The sequence below is a fragment of the Solanum verrucosum genome, unplaced genomic scaffold (assembly GCF_900185275.1).
Source record: "Solanum verrucosum unplaced genomic scaffold, falcon-dt-bn FXZP01000093.1, whole genome shotgun sequence".
Taxonomy (NCBI): Eukaryota; Viridiplantae; Streptophyta; class Magnoliopsida; order Solanales; family Solanaceae; genus Solanum; species Solanum verrucosum.
In genome coordinates, this window is record NW_026020065.1 from 692,772 (window position 1) to 717,500 (window position 24,729).

At 32.5% G+C, this 24,729-nt stretch overlaps 2 protein-coding genes and 1 non-coding gene across 7 annotated transcripts in view; 1 reads left to right on the forward strand and 2 right to left on the reverse strand.

Annotated features, from left to right (window-relative positions):
* The window catches only part of LOC125823765 (small ubiquitin-related modifier 1-like), a 498,077-nt gene that overhangs the window by 269,964 nt on the left and 203,384 nt on the right, over positions 1-24,729 (reverse strand). The window lies entirely within an intron of this gene.
* The window catches only part of LOC125823722 (uncharacterized), a 65,681-nt gene continuing 44,830 nt past the window's right edge, over positions 3,879-24,729 (reverse strand). The window contains exon 2 of one of the 2 annotated variants that reach the window (XM_049503095.1): positions 3,879-5,636. In XM_049503095.1, the coding sequence (XP_049359052.1) occupies positions 4,024-5,636 (1,613 nt within the window). In that variant the 3' untranslated portion in view covers positions 3,879-4,023. Of the gene's footprint in view, positions 6,383-24,729 lie in introns of those variants that run through there. The other variant, XM_049503094.1, reaches the window with a different exon arrangement.
* Positions 15,713-15,794, forward strand: TRNAS-AGA (transfer RNA serine (anticodon AGA)). The gene has a single exon. It is a non-coding gene; the product is annotated as a tRNA-Ser (tRNA).

Sequence of the window (24,729 nt, forward strand, 5' to 3'; positions counted from 1 at the left end):
GAAATAGTCATCACAAGCACTGGAATAGAATTTGGAACTTCCAAAGAAGGTGCTCTTGATTTCCAACACATACTAAAAGATGTTTCTAAGAGAAACCCGCTGTTAGCTTTTTTTTTTGTTTTTGTGTTTTCTACAGATCCATTGTTGACTGAAAATCTTCACAAATGAATATAATATATCTAACAGTTAACTCCTCTATCAATGGAGGGGCTTCAGTTTCAGTTTTTCTAAACACAATGCCAGTTATATTTCTATTGTCGCCAAGAAGTGTGTACATGCTAGGTATTCATTGATATCTTCAGTGTCATTTACAAACAACAAACTATAAGCGAGATTCTCCAGATACAACACACATTCTAAGCACAGAAAACTAAAGATTAACATAAGCCTCTCCTATCATGAGCATGTATAATGTGTATTCTTAAACTTTTCTCCGTTGTCATTCTAGCATAGGTTACTATTTACCCCTTAACAAGTTAAGGTAAAAATACATGTTATTCCGGCAAAAGACAATAGATTCAAACAAACTGCTTTATAGCACTAACTTTTTAAGGCAAGGAAGAAACTTAAGCCACATACACAAGTAGCTTTGTATTGACTATATGACATTTTCACCAACCACTTATACGACATATTATATGAAGAATAACATACAGTAAAACAACTATCTGGCATAGAGCATCGGCAAATACCCTGCAACAAAATAAATATGGATGTCTGCAATTAATACTAAGGCAATAAGTATAATGGGTCAGCACTCAGCCATGTAGTTTATTGCGATATGCAGCCAGATTAGTAATATGATCTAGTAAATCTGCTTTTTTACAAAAGATGGACCCAATACAATACCAACTTGAGGAGTGATGTTGAAAGTTGAGAATCATTAATAAAATTGCATAGAATATGTTAATCAAGTTGATTAAGTTATGCTACCAAGTAGAATTTTACCATGGCATCAAAGATCTACAATCTTAGAAGAGACTTACATCACTTTCGTCAAGTGGCAGGTGACCTTATGCTGCTTGTCTGACCAAAGTGTTCCTTTCTTTTCATAAGTTCACAATTAACAAGTTTTATTTATTTTGGGTCACCGTTCAAAGCAGCACCGTTCTTATTTCTGTTTTGAGTGTTTCGATGGTACCATGCGTCTTTTTTAGCAATTATTCCTCGTCACCGTCTCTATCAAGTTTCAACTACTATTCTGACCATTTTCCAATGACTTTTCAAGAAAGCATTCCTAAAACTTCTTAATCTCTTCTTTTTCGTCATGGTATCATGGTCTAGGTATTGAGTGTTTCATCTGAACATTGAATTCTAACTCGGCAACTTTTTAGTTTCTTATCATTCTATGTTGATGTTGTTAACATTTGCTTCACAATACCTCTTTCAGCTGATGAGAATAGATTCTTTCTACTAAAAGAAACACTTTCTTATGATGTGCAATTATCAGAGATTTTCCAGAGGGAAGAGTGTTGGCACTGCTTTTCTTTTCAGTGAAAGTTCACTATTCCAGTGACACAATTCAAACAATTGTTTACACTTCCAATGATGTTTAGTATTTCTTGTTGTTAAGCATCCCACATTGGTAGTGGGATGGGCAATTGGTCTTCTTATGTAGACTTGGCCAACCCTCCCCTCTTGAGATAGCTATTGAGGTTGAGTTAGGCCCAAGTGTTATATCTATCATGGTACCAGAGAGCCAGGTCCATCCAAAATTCATGTTCACCACCGATGTTGATCTTGATCCACGCACTAGTCTTCCAGCCCTAGGCATGACGGGGGGTGCTAAGTATCCCACATGGGTAGTGAGATGGGCAATTGGTCCCCTTACATGTACTTGCACAATCCTTCCCTCTTGAGAGCTAGCTTTTTGAGGTTGAATTAGGCTTTGGTGCTATATCTATCACTTGTTTCCAAAATATACAAAAACCTATTCCCAATCTTGAGCTTTAACGGTAGGTTAAATTTTAAGAGAATTACTAACAAGTAAAGTGTAGAATATTCTCAATGATTGTGTAATTAATTAAGTGGATATTCTCAAAAACCTCCTGTTTCTTTCAAAATAGAATATTTTTGTCATGATGACTGAGAAAAATTCCTTGTAAGGAACGATAAATCATTCAACCAACAATGCCTCAATCCTAAACTAGTTGAGATCAGTTATATAAAACAATTATATCCATTCCCATCTATTCAGGTCCATCTTGTTCTAAATTTGCATATAAGGAACATCCTAGACAATTATATTTCCAAAAAGAAGTCGAGAAAATATATTAATGAGCTAAAATTGACTGCAGATGCAATACCCGCAAATTTTAATTGCCATGAATTTTCTCAATCACTAAAGATACAGATCAGATAGTACATTCACTGAAAAATGCTCAATAGCGGATGGTTAGTTAGCAGAGGAGAAGGGTCTGATCTACTTGAAGCAAGAGATTCCTCCTAGTTATTCAGATACCATTTCTCATTACATATGATTTTATCATGTATTAACATTTGTTCGAATAGAGCATTGTACAAAATCTAGTCAAAGTTCATCTCCATAAAATTAGATCAAGTTTGGTATGTTCATATAAGTCAGTTAGAATCTCAAGATCGGGCAGGGCTCTAAAAGTAAAAAGGATACTGAAGGACTAAATAACAGATCTAACTCTCGAACAATTCAGTATGCTACAATTGAGATGAGACATCAAAAGCTGGACACTTGACATTTTTCAATGAAGAAATTGTTTTGAGTCCAGGAAAACTCATTACAGCCCATTAAGTCGCTAAAGAAGTCACTCATACTTCCTTATCAAAAAAGAAGTAAAGTAATTAATATTCAATAAGGACAAATACATCACAAATTCAAGTGATACTAATAGTTAAAAGACATTGGAAAATATGAGTCCTTGGAACATTACCTCAGAGTAGAAGAATAGAAGCTGCCATGGCATATCAGCAACATTATGCATATTCGAGAACTAACATATAAGATAGTAAAAAAAGATAAACTAAATTTATTTGAGTTATGTTGTAGTCCCTTTGTTCTAAATTAGTTGTCATGGCTTGCCTTTTTGTCTGTCCCATATTACTTGACCATTCCTTTAAACACCGAGCCTTCCCTTCTCTCACAACTCTTAACGTTTGTTGTGCTAATACTCTCTCCACTCTGATCTATATGAGTTCTTTCCATTTGGAATATTGCGAAATATTTGACATCATTCCACTAATTAAAATTACTTTATACAACTTTCAGAACTTTTAAGAGTTTTAACTTATTTAACTATTTGAATATTAACTTCGATATGACGCTTTCTATTTAAACTAATCTTTCGCCTATTACTTCAAATTGACATTATAATTTTGTATTTGGTCAAACACGCCATATAGAATAAAATGGGAGTACTATTTTAGTACTTTATAATATCATAATGTTGAGAGAAATCTTCTTCACTAATTCAGCATATCAAAGTCAATCTTCTCAAGCAAGTCTTTTTTCAAAAACTCCTCACTTTCAGTATTGCTCTTCACCTTCATCAAACGAAGGTCCTTCTTATAAGGATTGAGAAAAGAAAGGGGCCAATTATCTTCCCAACAACTCTAATAAGGTGGCACCATAAGGGAGATCAGGAAGTAAGACTTGTATACCAGATTCGAGAGTAACAACAACTCCTCCTAAGTCCCAAACAAGAGTAAACCGAAAGAATTTTTTCTAGAATGGGATTTCTCATCATCATAATGCCTTATTAAGTGAAAAGATCTTTCACCTGAGTGACCAATTAAAAGCGGGCCTCATTGATCAAAATAAGTTAAACGGGCTGCCTAGAAGCATAAAAACACTGACTAAAAATGTCTAAGAATCAGAGTACTGCAACAATATTACAGAGAATAATATATCCAAACATGATGATCACAACCAGCACTTGTACAACATATTTAAAATGTAGAAATACAACACACCTATAGCTAAAATGAAAATTGGGCAGGCAAGCTTACAATTTATGGTTCAGGTTGTCACAACACTGCAAAACTGTTGTGCTACGCATCTTCTCTTTGTATAACTGAAGGAGTAGGTGGTATCATTATCGCATTTTGACCTCTTGTATGAGACTTGTCTTCCACGAAGGGTTGCTGTCTATCAGGACTATGAACTTCAGCTGCAAATCTGCTGGGGTTTGGGGTGCTGCTTTTTATTATTGGAAAGGAAGAGGAGTTGTTTGCAAGAGGAGGACCTGAAGTATTATATAGCCCATCTTCACGAGGCAATGGTGATATACTTTCATCTAGTTTCCTACAAAATTTATCTTCCACGATGTCATAGGAATTTCCGGTCCTTACTTCCTGAGCAAGAGAGCACCAACAGCAGAAAAGCCATAGTGCACAGTCAGCAACAGAAGGTTTACCACAACAATTATTGTAAGGAGGCAAATTGTATCTTTTTCTCATCTGAATCCTCCAAAAACCACCGTATAGTAACCCAAACAGACAAAGAAAAATCCCAGTAACTCCTAATATCCCCCTGACAGTATCACTGTCAATATTAACAGCAGCCAAATTGAAGATCCAGAAAGGAGCCATACAGAACAGAAGAAAAGTTGCAATATGAACATACATATTTCCAAACCCAAGTCTCTCCATATTCCAACCAAAAACACAAAAACTGCAGAACAAAGAGAGATATGCCAAAGAAATATCATCCCAAAAATCAAGGATGCCTCCACTCCATTGTGGTCTAGTTTCAACAAGTCTCCCTTCATCTAATGCAAAAGAAAATCTCTTTTCCAATGCTTTTCTTCTCAGTTGGGTAGCACTGCTGCTCTCGGTAGCTGTTGTTCGAAGTTGTGCTTCCTCGTCTAACTCAGTATCATAATCTTTTCCTAGAGGGCTGAGCATACAGTAAACTCCAGCAATGGCAGGTGCACCAATTGCAACTGAGATACATATTCCTACCCCAATAGCTGGTCTTTCTGACCTTTTGTAACCCAAATTAAGCCCACACAGAGCATATTGAGCAAAACAGTTGAGATTAAGTAATGCGACAACCACCATCATGTGTGTCCATTCATGGGGCTTATAAGTTCCATTTTTGCAGTAAACCTTTCTCAGCCTGGAAATGTCTTCTGGCCTCCATCGCATTAAAAGAACAAAGTGATATATCCTTTGCGGGTGCTGGTATAGACACATGAGAGTAAACAATGCATTAAGAATTTGGTTATTCACTTCAAACCATGTATCTCTCATAGATTTCTTAGGGATGGCATGGTTCAACATCCCCGTCATCACAAGAAACAAAATTGCACCAGAAACAGCTACACATACAATCCAGATAAAAAGTACAATATTCAGCGGATTTCTGAACCACTCTTTGCACATTTTCCTAATAGCTGGCCAATCCAATTTCCGTGAAAGTAGTCTAGTAATACGTTGACGGAGATGAAGGCTGCCAGAAGAAGGTACAGTTCGAGAAAAATCATCTCTTTGATCAGCTATCTGTTGAAACTTTGCGGATGGAGAACCCAAATTACCAAAGTTGAGGAACTTTAGCCTTTTGGGAATAGCAAGAGTACTACCCTGGAAATGGCTCTGAGAATTTTCATTACTTACAAGTCCCCTTTGAGATGTTGAAACATTCAGAGGTACATGAGTCTTAACTTGACCACCCATAGGTTCCTCAACAATACCATGATGTTCACCATTGCCAGCAGATGTCATTTCAATGTTTATTGGATTCACAGTCAAAATATTAAACTTTACAGATCATTATCTACAGCTTTTCCTCTTCAATGGGAGCGAACAGAATAAGCATCTATATCTGTAAATTAAGAAAGCTACATCAATAATCAAATGCTTCCACATTTCTGGTACAAAAAAAAATAAATCTGGCAAGTTACAAGACCAAGCAAACAGGTTAACAAAACTAAAACACATAAAAACCCTACAAACTTGTCATAAAATAAGCTAAATGAATTTCCTTAAAATTCACTCAACACACACCATAGGCATATAGAAACTAAACTAAAAATAATAACAATAAGTCCGCGAATCTTAATAGCCCAGTTGATTGACTACATGAACTTTCACCTGATTGTTCGATTCCCCTAATTTTTTTCCAAAAAAAAAAAAAAAAGACAAACCAAATAAAACATGAGCAAATGAGGGAACTGGCCAAAGCAGGTAGAGAAATAACTAATAAGACAAAGAAGTCAACATACCATGAAGACAGCATAGAGATGAGAGTAATCTGAATAAAAAATTGAAGTTTTAATTTTCTGGGTTGTACTCCATTAACCTAAGCTTCAATTCAATTTTAACAATAAGCATCTTTAGAATTATTTCAATTTTTCTGGGTTTACTTCATATGAAGGAACAGGGATATGCCAAAAGCGACCCAAAGAGAAGATAAACAATACAAAAGCCAAATGAGTACTATACAAGCAGAAAAATGAAAAGCATCTAAGCTGCTTACCGATCAGAAAAGGAAAAAGAGGAAACCGCTCACCTTGTTCAAATATATTTCCCTTACATGTGACACAAACATTGATCCATTTTTATTTTTTATTTTTAACTAAATGATTTAACATATTTAATACTCCAATGTTTTTATAGGCTTAGTTTAGAATTAATTGCCAAAAATATATTGAACAATAATATTTTTACGAGCTTGTTTCATATTTTAATTATTCACTTTTTCTAACTGAATTACTATGATAGTTCAAATAAAAAAGAAAAAATATTTGGTATTCCTCTATTCTTATTTACTTGTTCAATTTTTCTTTTTTATTTGTCTATTTTGACAAATCAAGAAATGACAATATTTTTTTTATCTATTATACTTTCAATTAATTAATTTTGAAAAAGGTAGGAACTTTTTGAAAATCTTAATTTTTTAACTCATTTATTTCATAATTAATAGAGGTAAAATAATAAATTCACTATGTCAATCATTATTTTTTTCTTAATAAGTGTGTCAATTCAAAAGTAAACAAGTCATTATGAACCAAAAGAGTAGTTGAGAATGGGAAAAAAATACTTATAGTTAAAATTTGAAATTAGTAAAAAAAAAAAAAATTATAATTCAAATGGTGTGTTTTGACCATTATATCTTTGATTTATGTGTCAAAATTTTTATTTTATTTTAGTTGAACACAATTAGATAAAATATACAGATGGAATTGGACAATGGGAGGGTGCCAATAAAGTATCCACATTTTGGTCTCAATTACCCAACACAAAGCGTGTGATTGATTATTCTCAATTCTATGTTCCTTCAACGTGTTAATTTGCCGTGTCTAATTGTTTTCCCTTATTTGGTGTTAGGTTGCGACTTCAGATTTTATTTTAAGTTGTTTTTTCTTTGTTTCTTATCAAATGTTGGATATTTATTTTAAGTTTAATTAATTTAAATTTATATCAAAAAATTTCAACTTGGAAATAAAGTACTTTTTGCTTAAGCGATTTAAATATCAAGGCTTGAACTTGTAATTGATCTATTGAGAATGAAGGACAATACTTTTTTACGTGATTGTAGCATGTCACGTTGACTCACTCAGCCATATCAAGTAAGTTTCGTAATCAAATTTTAAGTAAAAAGTCAATCCTAAAATTGACTTAGTATTAACTTACTGGTATTGAGTTATATATTGGATAAACGATTGGTGAATAATTAATTTTTTATAATTAATAATTTATCGATGTAAGAATGGATTACTCAATTTTCTTATCGATATACTATTAACTCATTAAGAGTTAAAATACTTACACTTTTACTTCTTATCGGTATACTATTAACCCTAATTTAATATTTCTAATATATATTGTTGTTGACCCTAAAGCTCATTTAGTTATCTATCGTATCAATTATTATATTACTATTATTAACCCTACTAAAGAGTAAAGCCTCCCTTTATTTAGTACTCTATTTTTTCGCTTAATTGCTCCTAGGTTTTCTAGCTCAGTTGTTCTTTGTTTTGGTGCTTTTCAGACATGGTGTGTTTGGTAGGAAGGAAAAATTTTCCGAAAAATATTTTTCAATCTTTTCATGTTTGATTGGGTTAAATGTTTTGAAAAATATTTTTCAAATTAACTCATTTTCCTTAAATTTAAGGAAAATGACTTCCCTTCAAAAATTAAGGAAAACATTTTTCAAATCTCTCCTCCAACTTCAAACTACAATTATTTAAAAAAAAAAAAAAAAAACTTAAAGCTTTTTTTAAAAAAATTATTTTCAACTTCAATTTTTAATATTTTTACCCCATCCTCACCCCCTACCCCCCTCCTCCCCAAATAAAAATAATTTTAAGTTTGTTTTTTAAAAATAATTCCAATTTCAAATTTTTATTTTCATCCCACCCCCACCCTTACCCTCGACCCCCTCCCCCCGCCAGCCCCTCCTACTCCCTCAAAAAAAATCAAAAAATTAAAGTTTGTTTCTAGAATATATTTTCTAATTCAAATTCTTATTTTTCATCCGACCCCACCCCCCGGCCAGCCCCCTTACCAGCCCACCCCCACCTCCAAAAAAAAATGAAAGTTTGTTTTTAAAAAATATTTTCAATGTCAAATTTTTATTTTTCACGCCAACTTGCGACCATCCACCCCCTCCCCCATCAGCCCCCCACCCCCTCCAAAAAAAGTTTGTTTTTAAAAAATATTTTCATTTTCAAATTTTTATTTTTCCACTCCCCTACCCGCGACCCCCACCCCCCTCCAAAAAAAAATTTAAGTTTGTTTTTTAAAATGTTTTCAATTTCAATTTTTTATTTTTTCACCCCACCCCTTACCTGCGACCCCCACCCCCGTCCAAAAAAAATTCTAAGTTTATTTTTAAAAAATATTTTCAATTTCAAATTTCTATTTTTTCACCCCACCCCCTACCTGCGACCCCCTCCCCATCAGCTCCCCACCTCCCTTCAAAAAAAATTTAAGTTTGTTTTTTAAAAATATTTTCAATTTCAAATTTTTATTTTTTCACCCCCACCCCCTACCCGCGACCCCCCCCCTCAGCCCCACCCCCACCACCCCACCCTCCCCCCAAAAAAATTTAAGTTTATTTTTAAAAAATATTTTCAGTTTTAATTCAAAAATTATTTTCTACTCTCTAGTAAAAATAAAAGATATTTTCTCAAAAATATTTTTTATTCATAAATCAAACACATAAAAATCTTTTCCGAAAAATATTTTCTACTCACCAACAAACATGAGAAAATAAGTCAAAAGTCTACTTGTTTTCCTGGAAAACATTTTCCATAGAAAACATTTTCCTTCATACCAAACACACCCATAGACTTCTCCGTCGAAAATAGATATTGGGTAAAGTCTTCATATCTCCTTTTATTTGATTCAAATTTTTTTATGTAAATCGCATGTTATTTCAAATTTTAATTGGTATTTTAGGAACTATAAATATCTAAATTTTAGGATTTTATTAGAAGTTGTTGAATATTAAATTCTGAATTCTTGAAGCTTTTGAACATATTTTGGGACAAATAGTACTACGCTTGTGATTTTATTCATTTATTATGAGTAATAAATAAAGCTAATCCTTTGATTTTTGATTATTGCAAAATGAGTTCTTTTATTTATAATTTAATTGCTACACTTTTTATGGGTAGCCAATATGGGTTGTGGTGCACTGGTGGGAGTGTTTCACCCTTAACCAGAGGTCTCGGGTTCGAGCCCTAGGTATGGAGAAAATCTTGTCGGGAGTGTCACCCCTGAATGAGCCTTGTCGTGCGCGATCCTAATTTAATCGGAGCTGCAATGTGGGCTTCAGACACCGGGTGAAAAAAACCCCATAACCAAGTTGTGGAGTTCTGAAAGAGGAGTAACAAAGTGATAGTTACATAGATAGAAATTCTATACGGTAATTCTAGGAATGTGATTAGTTCTTTCATTTTGTATGTAATCTAATGAATGCCTACCTTAGAACCTGCATGTATTCTTTACTTGCGTAGAAAAGAAGTTAAGATGAGGAATTTACTTGCGTAGAAAAGAAGTTAAGATGAGGAATTTACTTGCGTAGAAAAGAAGTTAAGATGAGGAAAACGAACTAAACATAGAAACTGAGACTCATGTTTCATCTAACGATATGAGATCTTATGATGATGACCCAAGTACTGCAAGGACTTAGTGTCATGACACAAGGCTACCCCATAAACGTCCCATGGTGAATAGGATCCTGAAAGACTCTAAATAAGCCATTTGACATGAGCATGACACTATGTTAACAACATAACAAAAATGAATCTAAAAAAGCGGAATGTAAGTCTCAAAGCTTCATCTCAATATGATACCAAATCAGAGTATAAAGATTTCATAAGCGGAAAATACTAAGTTTGACATAAGCCTCTACTAATAGGTGTGACTAGGACAAACCCTAGTCACGAAACAAATCTAAAAACTGAAATGACATAAAACAATAAAGACATGTGGTGGTGAGGTCCCTCATCCATGAGGACTCACCGACTCTGAATATTGATCAATCCAATAATAGCCACAACTGGATGGAAGAGCATCAAACCTATATTATAAGACAATATAGGCACAAGAAATGTATGTGTCAGTACTTGAAATGTATCGAGTATGAGGATAAATGTATGAGTAAAGACATAATATCATAATGAATCGGGAAAACATGACAGTGCATGACCAAGTAAAATATACTATATGATTTGATGAGTTGAATTCGTAAAACATGATACAAGGTCCATGCAATATTTTGAAAATCATACATAAGCTTAAATCATAAACTTTCGAGGAAATTATAAATTATTGTGGGAGATATTGTTAACCGACATAAACCATGTGAGCTATAACATGGAGTTTAGTGATTGCTTTCACACCGAAAAAAGAGTTTCCTATTTGCCAAGGTAAGGACCATAGTCATAAGTTTAGGTGGATCCATTAAGCTAAAGTCAATTAAGAGTAAGTCCTACGAGACACATAGTTATGGGACAAGATGATTGCTACCAAAGAACTCTGTCTCTACTAACAGGTGAACCTCCATCCCAAAGTTCACTCGTTGTTAAGTAAACTCCCAAAGGAAACATGCATAATCATATCATGTTCATACTTCTTGAAATGGTAAGAATCTACAAATACCAAATCAATCAAAGCTTCATATCCCTGGAATAACTCCTTAAAACTATGATTTCATATCGTACTCATAAGAGACACTTATTTAAGCATCTAAATCAAGATCATCTTTTCATAATAAGAATTACTTCAATCTGAAGCATTCAATTTCATAAAACATATTTGATACTTTATCTAAAAACATCCTTGATTCATAAATTCTCAATTCGTAATGCATGCATATCTTCAAGCTTAGTTCATAATCATAAAGTATTCATATAGCATGGGTTCATGGAAAAAAAATAATCATGGATAACATATAATTATGATCAAATCATGCATGATAAAATCAATTATGAACAATAAACTCAATTTCAATTGAACCCATACACAAATCACGAAACTAGAATTTGGGTGAGAATTCATAAGGAGAATTTGAGGTTTATTTGGGACTCAATGAATGGAGAGAGATCCATCGATGAATTTCCCACATACTTTGATGAACCTTAACTTTGGAATTGAAAAGGGAGACTTGGAGCTTGAATAATCATAATTCATCTTGAGAGAATCCTTGGAGAAGAAGACTTGAGAGCGTAGGAGTTTAGGAGAGAATGAGAGGGATTTGATATGTAAAAAATAGTTATATGGATTATAAATAGTCTAAAAACGACGTAGTTTGGGAATTAAAAAGGTAGGAAACGACCCAATTAACCTTGAGAAATAATTGTCACGACTCATATCTACGGACCCCTTGTACACTCTGTACAAAAGACCACAAACCGTATTAATTAGTCGTAGATCCAACTTTCTGAATCAAAACTACGAACCAAGACCACGTGTTGGCAACCATTTTATGAGTCGTAAAATACCCCTTGTACATTATGCCTTAGCTTTATGGCTAGACCTTAGGGTTGAAACCACGGATGGCCAAGTACGGTCCTCACTTCCTTTTACGAGTCGTATTGGTCAGTCGTGCACCAACTTACGGAAAGTCCCAAGTTTCTGAAAGCCAACTACGATCACTCAACCACGAGTCGTAATCCATTGTATGACCCGTGCAAGCTAGTCGTGCAACCCAAGGTACAAAAAATTCCCAAGTCTAGAACTCAATTCACAAACACTATACATGATCCGCAAAATAGTCCATGAGTCGTCATGTTGGTCCGTAAAACTCCACCTGAGACTTGTCAAATTTCATATTTTCAAGATCCCATCTACGATAATCATTTACGGGTCATAGAACTGAGTACAGTCAATACTTGGCCTCGTACAAACATGCACCAACAAAGTTTTTTGTAACTTCCCTTTCAAATCAACTTTTCAACTTCCGAGGTATTACACTTAAGGGTTGTTTGGAAAGTTATCCTGATAATTGAATTTAGTGTAATTACACTGTCTGGCTTGTTTGGTTGACCATGTAATTAGTTGATCAGTATGTAATTGTGTGTATTTGGCAGGGGTAATTATAATCTCCAATTTCCAAGGAGGGTTGTGAATTGTTGATAATTAAATGGTGTAATTAAAAGCTGATTACTTTTTTATTTTTATTTTTTTGTTTTAATTTATTTTCTATTTCAATTATTTTAAATTTCTTTTTTATCATTCTAAAAGTTTATTCTTATGGCATATTATTTATGTTTCATTTCTTTCTCATTCTCAACCTTTACTTCATGTGATTCTATGAAATTTTTTATATTGTCTATTTTTATGCCATGTTTATTTATTTCCTTAGCATAATTTTGCTAGTGTTCTAATTTTTTAATTAAAGTAGAATACATTGTTGAGTAGGATTATAGACTTACGTTTTTCTATTCTTTTAAATCATCTTTATGTATGTTATGTTGAAATTTGACATAAGAGTATATGTTAAATTTTTTGTTTTGAATTTAGAACTTGTGTTATATATTTAGTTTCAATTGTTTTAGTAGTTTGACTTGAGACTTCACATTGCAAGTCATTTATTTTTTAATTAGACTTGATAGATTATCTTTTTGTCAAATATTTTAATAATTTATGACATTTTATTTATAATATTAATTTTTTTGTTAAATATGCATTTCATGATGCTCATAGAAATGTTGTGCTTTTAGTTTTTATGATTAATTCAATTGAAATATACTAATTTAAAAAATATAAATCAATTATTTTTTCATAATATTAGTTAAGAACATATGTTTATTAATTAATATATTTTTAAAAGACAAAATATATCTTTTAATTTAATAACATTTATAAAGTTTCTTATTTGTCTCATATAAATTTTAAATAATTAACTTTTATTTTTAAAATTTGATATAATCTTATGATTGCAGTTGTGAATCCAAACCATACATGTATAATTACTGTGACAAACAAATAGGTCAGTGTAATTACTAAGTTGTATAACTATTAGGCTGATAATTACTACCTTAAGCTGATATATTCTAGATGGACCGGAAGGACTCTAGTTGTACAAGAATTGGAGTTGACCGTTTTACTCCAAAGATTACAAAATTTTACAGTTTCATAAAAACAACTAACTTAACATTACGATCTAAACTGAAAATCCACGACCTTAGTTTCACATCTCATTAATAACAACCAACTTTTTAATTAGTTACTAAGCAATAAAACAATCAAATCTTTCAAACTTTACTTTCTACAAGTGTTTTGGAAATAAAGGCTATTTGTTCTCGTTAATATTCATCCGTCTGCCAGTCTGCCGCCCAACCCTCGAAGCCGAAGGTATGCTTTTTTCTACTTTTTTATTATTTCAATTCCATTATAAGTATTCAATTATTTTTGTTATTATATTGTATTATCGTCGATTATAAAGTTTTAATTATTGTTCAATTATAGTATTCTTGGTTCCAAAACTATATATTGAATTATTTAGGTTTAATTTTTCTTGTATTCATGGTTCCAAGATTTTGTGATTTTTATTTAATTCTTGTGATAAACTTATCTACATTTGACTTTACTCAAATATTTTGTTAATTTGGTTCTTAAGTTCCTAATCAATATGTTCTCTTCGAGCAACTAGAAAAATGTATTTCATAATTATTTGCTTCTCTGTAAATATGAAGTATGTTTTAGAGCTTGTGCATTAATTATTTTTGACTAGTTACAACACTTTGAGTTTCAACATTTGCACTTTAAGTATTGCTTATGAATGGTAAAAAATAAGAAATATGACCAAATTATGGAGGAATGATAGTCAAATTGAATCTTTTTAAATTATTGTTGAATTGAAATTGAATCTTCTAGAAAGTAATTTGTTTTATTGGTTGTAGAACTTTGAATTGAATTTTCAATCTAATGTAAATTATTCGATTCTTAAATTGAGTATTTGAATAAAAATTGAATCTCGAATATTGGAAAAAGACAAGTTTTAATTAAGTTGAAATTTAAATTAAATTAATATTTGAATGTTGATTTTATGATTGAACTTAGGATTCAACTTTGAACTTAAAATTCAACTTATAAGATACAATTGAATTTTGAACTTATATAATTATTAACTTTAAGCCAATTATTGTTACAACTCAACAAAACTTTGGTGGTACCGTGCTTTGTAAATTGTATCACTATCTTTGTCCTTCTGTCATAAATAAATAAATAAAATATTACTAAGATCAAGGGTTGTTAGCTTAATTAGCTGTAGCTTTGCTGACATTGTTGACAGGGTCAGAAAGGTAGACGATTCTATTAATAAGATACTTAATTAGGCATTGTGTTATTAAACTGCTTAAGCACAACAAAATCTTTGTTTTTCTTACATTAATAATTCGTATACTTCCTCCGTCCAACAATAGTTGTTCACTATACTATTTTGAGATGTCCAATAATATTTGATCACTTTATGAAATCAATGGATAATTTTGCACTTAGTTCCTAATTTATTACATTTTTCAAGACATTGTATTTATTATATTCAAAGGGTGATATAGTAAAATCACCCTTTTATTTATAGTTTCTTAAAGGGTGTGCCAAGTCAATAGTGAATAACTATTGTTGGACAAAGGGAGTAATATTTAGTCATAATTAAGCAAACAATCTCTCTCTCTCTATATATATAGAGAGAGAGAGACAGAGAGAGATTTTAACTTATGTATAACTAATCTTGTTTGGTACACTTTCAACTTATGTATAACTAACATAAGAGATTTTAATTAATGCATGCATTAACATGATTAAAGACACAATTGTCCCTCAAAATATTTTTCATATTCTTTCCACCGTATTTGTAAAGGGTATTTTTCATAAATAAATATCGTTTTCCTTAGAAATTATGCAATACATGTTATTTTTAATAAATTAAATCAAATACTACATAAGAAATAATCTCATCATAACTAATACAAATATAATTAATATCAACTTTACTCAAGAATTGTATTTATACATTATATTCAACATTATACTTATACAACCTATCAAATGACTCCAAAGTGTGTTAAAGTGTACTGAAAGAAAATATATACTCAAGTTCTGATATATATAATCTAAATCACCCAAAAACTTTTAGATGGATGAATTTGAATTGTAAATTGAGAATTCCAAACGTAGGGTTCAGTGAATTATAATTACAAACTTATCTAATTTTGACCAAATCAGTCCAAAAGGTATTGTAAAACCGATAAATAATATTTCAACGACTCAAAGTCATTGAATTGTGGACGTGCCGGAGTGGTTATCGGGCATGACTAGAAATCATGTGGGCTCTGCCCGCGCAGGTTCGAATCCTGCCGTCCACGTTTGTTTTATTTTTGCTAAATTTCCTCTTGCTAAAAAAATAAAGAAATTTCGTTAAAATATTTTTAAAAATAATATTTTTTATTTGATATGTCATAATATTCATTAGAAAAGAATTTTGTTTATTAGCTACTAGAAAATAATTAAAATTTAGTAAGAATTAAGTAGGTTGTCTAATGATACATATTTTAACTCATTTAAGCCTAACCTGTTTCAGCTCAAGTAATTTTTAGGGTGGTCAACAACGTGCTCATTTATTATGGACAAACAACACAAATTTCACTAGCTTAAGTGCTAATTACCTGTCTTTTTGTAACTTTTCAAAATACAAATCGTGTCAAATTTCAATCCCCAGATACATGAGGTTACAATAAGATATAATTTATTTAAGATACAATATTGTGTTCAAATGAATTCGCGTGATTGGAAAAAATGAGATATGATTACAATTCTAAAAATAATAAGCTTTTGTGCCTGGAATACTAAATCATGATATTCCTTCATATAGAAGAAGATTGGGAGAAATGATATTTATTCTGCTAAGTAGAAATAAATTTTATAAGTAAATGTTATTATTATTGTGGTTATTTTTCAAGTGAATCTTGTGACTAAGATAAGACTTGGTGTTAGATTTATGTGCTATTAAGCATATTTGTGACGGTAAAATAATTGTATAAATTATAGGAACCACATATTATAAGTACTAAATAACATCCTATCCCTTCTAGTTTTCTATTTACCAAAAATCCCTTAAAAATGATGTTTGTGGGATACATAGCGTTGTACACGGGATACATTAGGTTTGATATATTCCACATAGCGGGATACATAGAGTTGTGCACGGGATACATTATGTTTGATACATTCCACATAGTGGGATACATAGCGTTGTGCACGGGATACATAGCGTTTGATACATTTCACATAGCGGGATACATAACGTTGTGCACGGGATACATGCGGGATACATAGGTAAATAAAGGATTTTTGAAATTTTTGAAATAAGTAGGGATAAATGGATATTAAGGTAAGTAAAGGAGTGTAGTTAAGTAATTTGTCCAAAAGAATTTGTGTACTAGACCCAAGTTGAAGAAGTATAATAATTTGTGTACTAGACCCAAGTTGAAGAAGTGTAATAATTTGTTTCTATGGGTGATTCAAGAATTATTCAAGTTCTTTTAAATAATTTTCTTTTTCTTTAACTCACTTCTGAAAATTATTGCTTGATCCTTGTTCCTAGCTAATATTCGGACCAACTTGGCTATTGAGGAATATTATTGCTATTAGCTTGGGTGTTTTATGTTTCTAATATTCATATCAATTTGATTTTGTGAAATTATTAGAAAAATTGGAGAATAATTACAATAATTTGAGTATGCTACAATTGCATTGATCCTAAACAATATTTTTATGAGCAATGGTAATTGTAATTAATTTTTCAAGAATTTTCAAAAATAATTATAATTTAGGCTCAATTTAAAATTTATAGCTATAATTTACTTAGTTAGGATTCGTTATTACATGTTCAAAAAAAGATAGAAGCGAGAGAGATTGGAATAGAGAGATTCATAACTACGGCCTCATTTGTTTGCACTTAATGAAAATCTGAACTGAATGGTTCAGACATTAGACCATTAAGTGTGTTTATTTATTTTTATATAAAATTCCCTAATGGGCCTGAAAGGGGCCTAAATGAATCAGATTTATGAGAGGGAAAAAACTTATCCACACCGGATATATACACCAAACTAATGCAATTTCCATTATTATGTGATTTAATGAAGTACAACACATGTTAATTAATTAAGATTAAGTAAAATGAACTATAGATTTAAACACATGGCATGCATGTATTGGAATGATATATAAAATGAAATATAGATTTAAACACATGGCATGCTTGTGCTCCATATGTTTTTTCTTCAATCCTCTCATTCTCCAACTTTATTAGTTATCCAAATTATTTCCCTTAAACTTTTAATTTTTGTCCCGTTGCTTGTTTATTAAGAATTGATCAAATTTATTGTAAAAAAATTATTTGATTAAAATTCAAAGCAACTTCATAAAATATGTTGTTGAAATCGAACGACGATTCCTTTATAAATTTGTTTAAAATCATTTGAATGTATCATATTCATTAAATTTTTTTAGAGAAGAGTACATGAACAAACATATTATAGAACATAGAGATGCTTCACTTATTTATTTAAGATTAATTTGTGTTGAATTATTATTTTTTCAAAAAGAGATGATTACATTTTTTTCTAGCAATTATTTTCATTATTATAATTTATATATGTAGTCAATGTAGTCTCATTTTATTTTAATCAAATTTTAACTATTTATTTATAATTCAAATATCTTAATGTTTATCAAAAAATGACATTTTTTTCTAGTACTTTGTTAATGTAATGTTTAACTATTATTTTATTTGAATAAGAACATTTATTGTGTTAACATATTTAAAAATAGTCTTAATAATTTAATGTTCAGATCTACAAACAAAATCTTAATCATTCAGATGACATTTATATTCAGACATCTTAATCTCAATAAAAATAAATGAGGCCTACGTCACGCATCCAACAGAAATACTACCTATATTTTCAAAGTTGGTATCATTTAACCCAACTAGACAAAGCCATGTGTGCATGAAAAATCATACAGGTTAACTTTTACGTGGCAACTTATTAGAGGTTCTACATGATCAAAATTTTGAGTCGATTAGTGAGGCTAATGTTTGGCCTTTTCTAAAAGCTGGTCACTTCAATTATGAGATTAATCATATTTAGCAATGCTTCCTATTAAATGATCTTGGCAAAAGGCATAAATTGCCCCCTAAACGTATACCCAAAAGTCATTTACACACTTTAACTAATTGGGTGACCTATTACACACCTTAAGTACACAAAAATATATTTATTTCCCCCTTCCGTCACCCAACCCAGGGCGCGTTTCGCTCCACATAGTTGAGCGCGTCAACACGCTAATAAAGTCATTTTTATTTATTTTTTTAATTAAAAAAATCTAACCCAACGGTTATATTTCCATTCCCTTCACATAACCCACCCACCCGACCCTAATGAACAAAACCCCTAAATTTTCACCCAAAAATCTGAATCAAGAACCCTAAATTCAAACATAGTTCAAAATTCCTTCTTTTGAATCAAAGGTAACTCTTTTTCATTATTATTCATACATCTCTTTTCCATTTTGATTCATTTCTCTCTTTTTCATTTTGATTTGTTTCTATCTATTTGGTATTTTGAATTTTTAGTTGTTTGATTCGCGGTAATTCTTACTAAGGTGCTACAATGGCTCGAATAAGCTTGACTAGGCTCTGTTTACAAGAGGAAGATCATGAATTGGAAGAGGTGCGATGCAAACACAGATTTGTTTTGCCTTTGCTGACCTCTTGGACCCCAAGAAATCCTAGTAGAAGATATTGGGGTTGTCCTTACTATGGGGTAAGTTAATCTTTTTTAAGAGTTGAATAATTTGTTTTGTTGTTTCAAGAGCCATAGAATGATTCATTTTGTTTTTTAAGAATGCTAGATCATGCGATTTTTGGCTTTGGAAAGATGATTATATTGATCCAAGATCCAAACACAGATTTGTTTTGCCTTTGCTGACCTCTTGGACCCCGAGAAATCCTAGTAGAAGATATTGGGGTTGTCCTTACTATGGGGTAAGTTAATCTTTTTTAAGAGTTGAATAATTCGTTTTGTTGTTTCAAGAGCCATAGAATGATTCGTTTTGTTTTTTAAGAATGCTAGATCATGCAATTTTTGGCTTTGGAAAGATGATTATATTGATCCAAGATCCAAATTTGTGATTCCCAAGTTGTTGGGAAGAATTGCGGAGCTTGAACATAGTGTTGAATCTTCTCGAAAAGTTGAAACTTCGGATAAGGAAATCAACAAGCCTACTAAGTCGACCAAATCCATGGAAAGCAAAATAGATATGAATAAGAAGGAGTCAAAAATGGACAATTTTGATGATGATTTGAAGAAGATGAAAGCAGTTGAAACGAAATGGAAAAACAAATTGGCCAAGTCCAAGAAAAGGGAGAAACAACTTTGGATTGCTCTGTTGTGTGTTTGTATTTTAGGTGTAAGTTTAGTATTTCAAAGAGTATTGTTTCTGAAAGGAGAAGGACATTCAAGGAAATTGTCATGATCTCTTATTGTACCAAAAATTTGCAATATTGCGTTGAACTTGTAAGGCTTTTGTGTAATGAAAAGAATTTACAAAGCTTCCCTTAGCTTAATTTGTCTCATTTATTGTTGCAAGTATTTGATTTTGTATTTGGTCATAAACTATATATTTAGTGTGTACAACTATCTGCTCAACTGTCTAAACTATACGTTTGTGTAGCCACTGCTTAAGTAGTCACTTATTGCCCTCCATAAACACAGAAACCATCACTAAAAGAGAAGCAATATTGTTACATAAACAGACATTCATAACTGCATAATCATTAATCAAAATAGAAGTTAATATATGTCAAAGCAGTTACATAATCAAACACCACAAATCAAAATGCAGTCACAACTGCAATTCATTGTCTTAAATATAAGGGTACTAAATAGGGATAAAGTGCATTGCATTGTCTATCACCCAACAAAACAAATGTCTACATTGCATTACCAACAAAAATCTACCAAAACAAGTTAGATTGCATTAAAGCTCTCTAGGCTCAAATGTGCAGCCTTAGACCTAGTCTCCATTTGTTTTCTTCCCATCATCTCTTCAAGTTGGCTTGAGGTCATAGCTTGTTTTCCCTTCCATTTCACACCACATGGTGGTTTATGTCCAAGATCTCCAGTGATAACTGCTGAAGACTTCACATTTCTAAATCTTTCACTAGGCATTCCAGGCTGTTCAAATGAATATAAATAATCTTAATTTGTGATTAAAGAAAAAATAATAAATGATATTTAAGTATAGAAATAGGGAACTTACATTAATAATAGTAGCACCACTTTGTGTGTGTAGTGCACCCATTCCAACCATTCTTGTTCTGCTAGCAACACTACCCTAAAAAATAACAAAATATTCAGTAAAACAACTTATTTAAAACTTATACATGAAGTAAATAAAGGAAACTATATCACTTTTTCTGTTGAACCCTTTGGTCTACCCCTTCCTCTTTCAGTTGGAGCATTAGGTGTTGCTCTTGGACCAGCAATTTGTGTTGATGTTGGTGCAGCAGCAGGGACAACAGTTTGTGTTGATGTTGGTGCAGCAGCAGGGCCAGAAGGAGGTCTTAAACTTGGTGCAGCAGGGCCAGAAGGAGGTCTTGAACTTGGTCCAGCAGCAGATCTTGAACTTGGTCCAGCAGTAAAGTTTGTGCCAGAAGCAGGTGCACCAAGAGGACACTTTCTTTTATTGTGACCCTTGTTATGACAAGTGCTGCATGACATCTCAATCCCTCTTTTGGATAATTTTCCAGTTTTACTGGTTTCACCTTGCTCTTTCTTTCTTTTCTTGCCAGGCCTTCCAGGCATCTTCCTAACAGGAGGTGGTATCACAAAGATGTTTTGTGATTCTGGCCACATTTTCAGATTCATAACTGGCTGAATGAAGTAGTTGTATGTCTTCATGTATGTTTCTCTGTTATACCAATGAGAAATGTAGTTGATTAGGTCCAATTTCCTATGGTGAAGAGCAGCTATTGCATGAGGACATGGTATGCCTTTCAACATCCATGCTCTACAACTACATATTTGCCTTTGAATATCAACTACATGTCTGTATGGTCCATGAAGTACCTCATACCCTGTATCTGAATTCCATTCAATGCTGCATTTCATAGACTTAGTTGTGTTATCTTGTAGAACCTTCATTGCCATTGGAGAAATGTCACATATCCAAGTATTGCAAAACTTTCTCATATGCCCTATTATTTTCATCATTTTCACCCTAATTTCTTCAAGCATTGTAATTATAGTCTTATGCCTTGCTGCTAATATCCATGAATTGAAACATTCAGCCATGTTATTGTCTACAACATCACATTTTGAGGTAAAATTGAAGTAAAACTTGCTTCATCTTTCAGGATTATAATACAACAAATGATCAACTATATTATTGTCCAACCTTTTCATATAACTAATGTTATATTTTAACTCAGCCTCAAAAGTAGACCTTGCACACCTCCAGAAGCATTTCTTTCTCTCAAGACATTTCCATCTCTTTGACCAGTTAGCAAGGATGTGCCTAGTACACATTCTATGCTCAACATTTGGCAAATGATCAGTTATGGCAATTTCAAGACCCTATAAGAAAATTCAAGACATAAAACTAAGAAACTAAGACATTTATAAATAAATGACATTCAAGACATGAAATAAATCAAAAAAATCAATAAATATTCTAACATTTTGCATATCTGATATGATTATGAGGTCTGCACCATCTCCCAACTGAAGATCTTCCTTTAGAAGTTTGACAAACCAAGCCCAAGTAAACTTATTTTCAACTTCAACTACTGCCCAAGCCAGTGGTAGCATTTGATTGTTCCCATCTTTACAAACAACAACCAATAATTGACCTTTAGATACTCCCTTTAGAAAACAACCATCCAAACCAATGCACCTCCTACAACCAACCAAGAAAGACTTCTTCATTGCATCAAAACATATGTAGAAGCCTTGAAACATTTTTCTACCTTTTTCAAATGTTTCTTCATGAAGCTTGACTACACATGTACTACCTGGATTAGTTCTTAGCAACTCATCTTTGTAGTCCAAAATCCTCCCAAACTCAAGAACATAGTCATCCATTAACTCCTGTAATACTTTGTTTCTTGCTCTCCTACACGCTGTTCTTCCAACATATAAATCCAATTTTTTTTTAATAAGCCCTTGAAACTCAAAGATTCTAATGTCAGGTTATTCCTTTATCCTTTCACTGTAGTGACTAGATAAGAACTTGCTATTACAAAGCTTGTTCCTATTAGTAGGATCACATTTGTGAACTAGATTGTACGTCTTTACAACAAAATTATCTGTCCTAGAATCAAAGCTAGCAAATAAAACCCAAGGACAACCAACTGTACACCTAACCCTTACCCTTGTTGGTTCATTAATATACATTTCAATTGCAACATGTTCAACAACATTATATTTGGTAACAGCAGATCTAAACTCATTAACATTTTCAAATACAAGACCCAATTCCCACACTACTTTTTGAGAAGATGCATCAAATACAACTCTATTCACCTTCTTTCTCCTTCTTGGCTTAACTCTCTCTCTTTGTTGAACCTCTTCTTCATCATCACTGAAAGTATCTAGATCTGTTTCAAAACTGACAGCTTCATCTGAGGGATAATAAGGCTCATCACCAGCTAACTTGCCTTCTAAGTTATTTCTATTACCACCTGTAGATTCATCATACCCATCATTTGGCCCTTTTTTTTCTGTTCCTAACTTGACATGATCAGGCAATGGAGCTCTTTCTCCCCTTTTCCTTCTCTTTCTTTTACTCCTTTCCTCCCTAAAACTTCTTAGTTCATCATCTACATCACTCCCATTAAATCCCCCCCCCTCCCATTCAATGATTCTCTATCTGAATCTTGTTCATTAGAAGGATGGACAGGGTCAGGAATTGGATCAGAGGAAGGATGAACATGGTCAAGAGTTGGATCAGTAGAAGGATGGATAAGGGCAGAGGCATAAACAGGGGCAGGGTTTGAGGCAAGGTTTGAGGCATTTTCTTGGGCCTCATGTGTGGCATTTTCTTGGGCCTCATATGTTGGTCAGCATCAAAAGATGCATTAGGCCCACTGTTTTGAGATGCTCCCTCACCTACTCCACTTTCCCCATATTCCAATAAAGGTGGGACCAAAACAGGATCAGCAACAAAGTGACACACAAAACAGTCCAAAATATCTCCATGACTCAAACACTCGGTAATTAACGTAGTATCATAGTCATATTTGATTTCTAACATAGCAATACTTCTAGGAAGTTTTACATACAACACACATTGTCCAGGTTCATACCCCAACTCTTTCAGACAATCCCTCAATTCAAAATAAGATAACCTATTTATATCAACATCTAAAAACTCATAAACTCCTCCACCATGATATGGTTTCCCCTTGTATTCCTTTTTTCCAATCTTAATAACACCACCGTGGTAAAATCTCAAAGTAATCAATTCAAAAGACATTTTAACCCGAAAATAATGTTATCAGTTAACCCTCAACAACAACGACAAAACATATACAACGACAAAACATATACAATAACAACGGGGAATCATGTGAATGAAAGACGACATACAATAAACTTGAAAAAAAAATAAAGATGAAATAACCCTAAGCTAAAAAGTATGAACTATGAAGTAACCCTAGAAATGTTTGACTAACCTTTCAAATATGGAGACGACAACAAATTATGAACGATGAACGCCTCGATTGTACCCACCAAACCCTAGTAACCACCGATTTGCTTCCACCAAACGATGAACGCCTCGATCGACAATGTTCTTCAAATATAACTACAAGGATGCTTCAAAAACACCACAAAATCGAAGAAATCTTTAGCTAAAATTAGGATTTACAGATGAATTTTTTCGATTAGGTTTTGGTGTTCTTAGAGAAAGGAAACGGGTGGGTGAAATAAATGGACTAGGGTAAAATAAAATGGATTTGGGTGAAAAAAATCGGGTTTGGGTGAAAAGAAACGGGTTTGGGTCAAAAGAAACTATTTTGGGTCAAATGAATCGGATTGGGGTCTTTTATTACGTGGCTTAACTAGGAGGCGAGTGGCTTTCACTCTAGGCATAATGTCCTGGGTTGGGTGACGGAAGGGGGAAATAAATATACTTTTATGTACTTAAGGTGTGTAATAGGTCACCCCATTAGTTAAAGTGTGTAAATGACTTTTGGGTATACGTTTAGGGGGCAATTTATGCCTTTTGCCA